This window comes from Propithecus coquereli, unplaced genomic scaffold, assembly GCF_000956105.1.
Source record: "Propithecus coquereli isolate 6110/MARCELLA unplaced genomic scaffold, Pcoq_1.0 Scaffold35, whole genome shotgun sequence".
Lineage (NCBI taxonomy): Eukaryota > Metazoa > Chordata > Mammalia > Primates > Indriidae > Propithecus > Propithecus coquereli.
Genome location: NW_012149174.1, coordinates 5,567,166 through 5,574,066, shown reverse-complemented (window position 1 = coordinate 5,574,066; position 6,901 = coordinate 5,567,166). Strand labels below are relative to the sequence as shown.

General features: G+C 43.6%; 1 protein-coding gene across 1 annotated transcript in view; it reads right to left on the bottom strand.

Moving 5' to 3' along the window:
- Positions 1 to 248: 248 nt before the first annotated feature.
- FIG4 (FIG4 phosphoinositide 5-phosphatase) overlaps positions 249 to 6,901 on the bottom strand; it is a 106,089-nt gene continuing 99,436 nt past the window's right edge. Inside the window, exon 21 of the mRNA XM_012651133.1 lies at positions 249 to 611. Within this exon, the coding sequence (XP_012506587.1) occupies positions 434 to 611 (178 nt within the window). The 3' untranslated portion in view covers positions 249 to 433. The remainder of the gene's footprint in view (positions 612 to 6,901) is intronic.

Here is a 6,901-nt window from a genome sequence, read left to right as displayed (position 1 = left end):
CTATACAGAAAAATACTTTGCCTTCATAGATGACACTATGAAAAATACTTTGCTTCCGTTCCTCGCAAGAGAGGAATTTTTTGGTCTATTTTGCTTACTGGGATATTCCTAGACCTTGCCATAGTGCTTGGCACATAGCAGGTACTTAATAAACACCTGTTAAATTAATTTGTTAGTGTGATTATGTCATACTATACCGACTACACTTATGAACAAAGTATGTCTAAAATCAAGCAAAGGCAATGACAGCAAAATATCGAGTCATTCCTTTCTTACCTATCATTTGGAATTTGGGAGTTACAAAGAGGGAGTAGCTGCCGATGCAAAGGACTTTTGGCAAATGACTTTTTAAGATGGGACAAAACAGATTCTAACCTAATGAAACGTGACCTTCTTGGTTCCCCCAGGGCCACCACGTGAATCTGTGCTCTTCTCACAGGTAGCGGTTCCTGATGTACTCGCGGTACATGGAGGTGTCCTCTTTTCCCAGGGGCTGCATGATACCTTGACTGGCCTGGATGTGCGCTTGGAAGATCTCTGTAGATTTCCTGTCCACTCTTGGGGGCTGAACCTCATAAATATTGTCTTGCGAGAAAGCCGAGATGGGTGTTCTACAAAAGATGAAAGAAGAGGGCTGCGTTAATGAAAACGAAGGAAGGGGCACGAGGAGCTGCGGTCTCAGAAGTATTTGAGAGCCGCTAGCCTAGAGAAGGTCCGCTATTAACAAGCGGCTGGAAGACCTCCCCAGTGCCCCCATGGTGGCGCCCTCCTCCACCTGCAGGACGGAGCTGGGCCAGCGCCTGCCTGGGAGGCCTCTGCGTCCCCACAGCCCCGAGCACCCTCCTCTGTGCTCCTATCTGTCTCCCTCATGTGACCGTGAGCAACCTGAGGTGGGGGCTGTACAGACTTTGCTCCCTTTCCTTGGCACATGGTAGGCACTCAAAGGCTTTCAAAGGCACACTTAGTAGAAATCAGTGAAGGAGGGGATTACTAATAATTCCTACCACATGGTTGTTGAGAGGAGTAAATGAGTTCACGTGTAAAGAGCTCACTTAGCATAGTGCCTGTGCACTCAAAGTGCTCAGCAAATGGGAGCTATTGTTAACAATGACAGGTGCACAATTCCTTATCTGCAATTCTGAAATCCTAAAAGCCTTAACAACTAAAAGTTACTTTCCCAGCAAAATCTGACCCAGCTGAAACTCATTTTGTGGCACATCCTAATGAATAACAATCATCCCACTTCATGTGAATCTTAGTGTGTCTAACTATTGTTCGTGGCCTCAGATCATGCTGGGGATGTTATTCTAAGATGTATGTGCCCTCTTCTTATGCTAACAGCCAGTTCTGACTTCCCTAACTCATCTGGCCTCAGGCTTTTGGATGAGGGATTGTAGACCTGTAATAGGCAGCTTCCTTCCTTTCTAGAGTGATTTGAAAAGCACCTAAGAATCTCTCTATTCAAAAATATCCCTCTATTCCCACTCCACTCAGTCTGCCATAGTCTTGAAATTTCCATCCATTCCTGGGAGAGGCACTGACTCTAGAAAGGCCTTGTCAACATGCAGCTTTGTGTCTGACATCCTTGCGGGGGGGTAGGCCCTCAAGGGATGAATCAACTGACAAGTCAGGTGTGACGCAGAGTGTCTGCAAAATGTGCATGCCCACGCACGTGCAGGCCCAGGAAGGTCAAGAAGAGGCCACTGATGCGGAGGATGGTAAACTAACAAAATATGGCGAGGCGCTGGGTACACAATGACAACACACTCTGCCACTGGCTCAGGGCTGGCCCTGTGAGGTGGCGGTGCTTTTCCACAACAGGCACCCAAGATAACGCAGAGAAAGAAAAACTGGAGAATCTACTCTGCTGGGCTGGGACCTCAGCCTTGCTCATGGGCATCTTGTCAGAGGAATCAGAAAGGCATCCTGGATTCTCAGCTGTCTGATTAGCTGGGATCCCTGGAGCTGGGGGAGATTCCCTGCAGTTAGAAGCAGAATTGGATCTCAGACTCAGCTGGGTCTGTACTTGCGATGTCAACATTCCACTGGACACCAGGAGGTGCAGGGCACACAAGACAGAAGTCGTGCAGTAAATCCTCCCCAAAGGGGCTCTATCTTCAATTAAATATGGGTCTTTCTTACTCTCCCAGAAAACAGTCAAGGTGGCTCACTATACTTTGCCTTCATCTAGAACACTGACACGTCCTGAGATGGCTGGAGACTCTACATTAAATTGCATTAAAATAATACAGAACTAGAGGTGAGCAGGTGAGCCGTTTGGCCTGTCTGTAGATAAGGCCCTTCAAAGGCTCAGCAATAAGGAATCTCAGCTCCTTATAGGAGACTAGGTCTGTAAAGATTTTGATAGGAGAGGGGGAGGTGACATTTTAGTTATGGAGAGAGCATGAGGACAGAAAAACCCATTTTGTATGTGCTTCTCAAACACTTCTGTCTTCATCCTAGCAGGAAGCCATGTCAATGAGAGACCAACAAGAAGGGCACCACAAAAGGGTCTGGCAAAAGTTGAGGATTTTATACCTAAGCCTAAGCAACATCAATGACGTGGAAAAACTATTTATAGCACTAAGTATGCAATGACCTTACTAGATCTCAAAGAAATTTATGCATTTGTAAGGTTGCTAAACTCTTTTGTAGACTCATTTGTCATCAGATCCACTAGATAAAAAAAACCAGTGTCTATGTATGTACACACACATACATGCTTTGTACATAGATATGATATTTATATAAAATATTTATGCTTTATATCCACAAATATATATATATTCTTTAAACACAATGCTGAGGAAAGGGCTATATATATATATTTCAACCATCCCCACAAGTGATGTCAATGAGTTCATGTGAAGTTCTACAATATCCATTCTATTATGCAGATTTTAGAAAAGTATAGTTGATGAGCATATGAGATTGTGAATCCAATAAATCTAGATAACATAACATTTACTATTACTTAGAGTTAGAACATTTTGCCCTTAAAATGTGACTGCTTTTATTTTATACTGTTATATAGAAAAAAATCAATGCAATACATAAAAGAGCCTTAGAGGCTGTGACATGGTTGTTACAGTTTTCAGTTTAAATGCCATTATATCACTGTCATATGTGTATATTAATTAAATATAAAAAACTCATAACACTTATCCAATATTTATCATGGAAAAACTACTATGCTTCAGAACTATCAATGCTTTTCACCTTTTTATTGTAAAATAAAACACAGATACAAGAAACTACACAAAACAAACACATAGAATTATTGTAAGGTAAACATCATGCAGAACAAGAAGCACAAATTCTGACAGCCAACCCAGAAACCCCTTCCAGGTGCCTCATCCCAAACACAACCCCCTCTCTCCTCTGATAAGTAGCCATTATCCTGACTTCTATAGTAATCCCTTCTTTGCATTGCTAAAAAAAGATGTTTTCATTCAAATGTGCATCCCTAGATTCTATAGTCTTGCCCACTTAAAAAGTGTGATATGCCTGGATAGCATGGATAGTACCAAATCCTATATACACTATGTTTTTTTCTATACATACATAAAGTTCAATTTAATCTACAGACTCTCTTTCCTTTCCTTACAATTTGCCTATTGCAGAATCTGGGTTGTAGAGTTACCCTGAGTCTGGATTTTGCTGCCCGCATATTCAAGATGCAGTTAAAAATGTTCCTCTGCCCTTTATGGTTCCTGCAGGTCAGCAGTTGGATCCAGGGGCTTGGTGAGACCCTGCTTCAACTGCTTTGGCAAGACCACAGGTGAGTGTGTTGTTTCACCAGGAGGGCCAGCGCGTCTGGCTGTTTGTCTTTCTCGATGGGAACAGCCACTGAGGCCCAATGCCCAGATCCAGTAATTCACTGGGACCGTCCAGTGATAATTTGACACTTTGTCTTAAATCCTTATGTCTGTCTGTATTCTTTTTGAATTTTGAAGTTTTTCATTTTAGTTCATTTTGTAATAGTGTGTTTCAGTTTTGACCTCTTTCATTGACTTTTCTGGCATGCTTTCATCATCTGTAGGGATGTTATTCTGCTTTGTTCTTTATAATGTTACACGGGATCGGCCTTTAATACTTTTCTGTTGTTCGTTATGCAAAATTAGTTTTCCAGAACCTTTGGAAGGAGAAGTGGTTCAGGAAACTCCCTCTTTGGTTGTTTAGTCAGGTGTTCAGAACCATGGCAGGTTGCTTTCTGAGATTTCTTCTCTGTTCCCTTTCCCCACTTCTATCTGAACTTGCCTTCATCGCCATTACTACTATCGTGCTCAATTTTGGCTCCACTTTCAGGAATTTCTCCTTACACGACTCCCCTATCCACAAAGGGAGCTCTGGCCATTTGGTTTCAAGAGTTCACATAGCCCAGACGGCTTCAGCCCCTGTGGGAACTCACCAGGAGCTCCTCGTGCTCCCTGGTTGAATTGAGTGAAACACCTCCCAGTTTCAGCTGCTGTGCTCACATCAGCCCACTGTGATTTCTAGTGACCACCTGTTAGCTGTCTGAACTTCTCCTGTTCTCATGCCCGTCAGACGCCCCACTGTTTCCTCCCCGCTTCTTCCTTTTGCACAAACACTGAAATGCAGGTCTTATGGCTGTTGGTGGTTTAGCTCCACCACCTGCTAATATTTCGGGGTTTGTGGGGATACCTTATTATAGAGTTCGAGGTAAGCATTGCCTATGGGTATGTGGTTTTGCTACCTAGTTATTCTCTCTGTTTTTGTGTGAGGATTCAGAGAGATTTAAAAAACGCTGCTGCTCCTATCTTCTTCCAGAACTGCTGGGTATATCTACTTCTAAAAGTAGACTTTGCACCCATCTCCAAAACTGAGCCCTAAATTTGATATATTGTCACCTGCGTGGCTCCATTTTCCTTGTCCCTGAGGGTGGCACTGCCACTCCGCCTCTCCTTACCCAGGGCTGCTCTCAGAGACGCTCTTTCCGAGCTCCCCTCCCACTCCTGCTCCCCTCTCAGACAGCTGATGTGGCAGCTATCCTGGCGATGAGAAATCTGGCAGGGGTGAGGTGGTAGAGCTCGTAATCTTGCCATTTATCTGCATGTGGCTAATCAGGTATTGCCTATAGAGCAGAGAAAGTACAAGTAAAGTTAGAGAAACTTAAACGACTGCATCAGCTATCCTTTTATCGTAGCTCATAGAAGATGGTTGGATTTGGGCCTCGTGCTTCATGCACCAGGGAATCCTTTTGGATGTCTACCTAAGGACCTTGCCCCGTTACCTGAGCAGGGTGCCTTCCCCATTCTTGCCTAGTGGGAATGGATCAGTGCTCAGGATAAACAGCAGTTAGACGTTTCCCATACTCTTCCTTTCTGAGTGACAGTTTTTACTTTCCTTTGCTGCCATTGCATATTGGGAGCAGATAGGCAGTCTTTTTATAGGTCACTATGTTACAAGAAGCTGCATCTGAACCTGATGACAAGAGCTGCACATACTCCAAGATCCTGGACTTTGAGTGGGATGCAGTAACTTACGGAGGAGGGAATGGGTCCACCTATAGTAAGAAGAGTATGCCTGGAGAGCTGGGTAGCTAGAGGGCAGACTGCGACACATAGTGCAGATTAGATTTCTCAGTACCCACTTGCACTACCCTTCTAGTGTGCAGAGGTGGAAAAGCAAAAACTAATACCCCAGACTCTCTTGCAATTTGGGTTCTAAATATGATTTACGTTCTACGTACCACTTGCACTCACACAATGCTTTGATCTGGAACTGAGTCATGAGGAAAGAAGCAGGCTATAGGGTATCTGCTTTGCAGACTGTGACAAAGGCAACGTTCTTGAGTTGGCCACTGCAGTGGTAGGTTTTTGAATATGGTAGTCCCCCCTTCTCCATGGGGGATACATTCCAACACCCCCATGGATGCTGGATAGCATGGATAGTACCAAATCCTATATACACTATGTTTTTTTCTATACATACATAAAGTTCAATTTATAAATTAGGTACCGTAAGAGAGTAACAATAACTAATAAAAAATAGAACAATTATGATGATATACTATAATAGAAGTCATGTAAATGTGATCTCTCTCTCTCTCAAAATGTCTTATTGCCCTGTATCTCAGGTAACTAAAAACACAGATAAGGGGGACTACTGTCTAGCTGAGGTGGCTGGTTTTGGAGCCAACAGCTACTGCGACGGCTTCCCAGTGAAGGCAGCAGCTACTCTGATGGTTTGCCATATGGTTCTGGGAGTTATTTCTGGAAGCTTGGATTAGAGTCTGTTTCCTCAGTCCTCCAATGATTCTGAAAGCTGCCATAAAATCCTATGATAAATCTCTTTCTGTTTAATCTACCTTGAGCAGGTCATGCTCTCCGTGACTGAACCCTGACCGGCACAGCCAGCCAACAGGTAAAGCATGTCCAGCCCCAGCTCTCTCATCCAACCAGGAGCAGGCGCACAGGCTCCCAGGTGACTCCTGTTCCTAGATGTTTCTGGCAGGGAGGGGACTCTTCCAGCAGCTCAGTACATGTACGTTTGCTCCCAACGGAGAGAAAGCACCGTCTGCCACAGGACACACACGAGAGGCAATGGTGGTACATTTTATGTTTTAGCCCCAGCCATTAATATTTTTTATTGGTAGAATGATACTCTTTTTACACACTCTCTGAGAACTAGAAAGTAAAATGGCATTTGTGTTTTTAAAAGAACTTTTGGTTTTAGAGAAATAAAGCATGATGATTTTCAGACTTAAAACAGGTAAAATGTTTCTAATTTAGGATGCAATTTATAAGCAGTATGGTTTCCCTCCCATTTGTGGGACATACTGTCGAGCTTGGTATAGAAAGTGAAGCAGTTTTCCTCTGTTTCAGCTGTGTTTGTTATTACAAACACCGGGGGAACAGCCAACACTACTTGGCTGCGT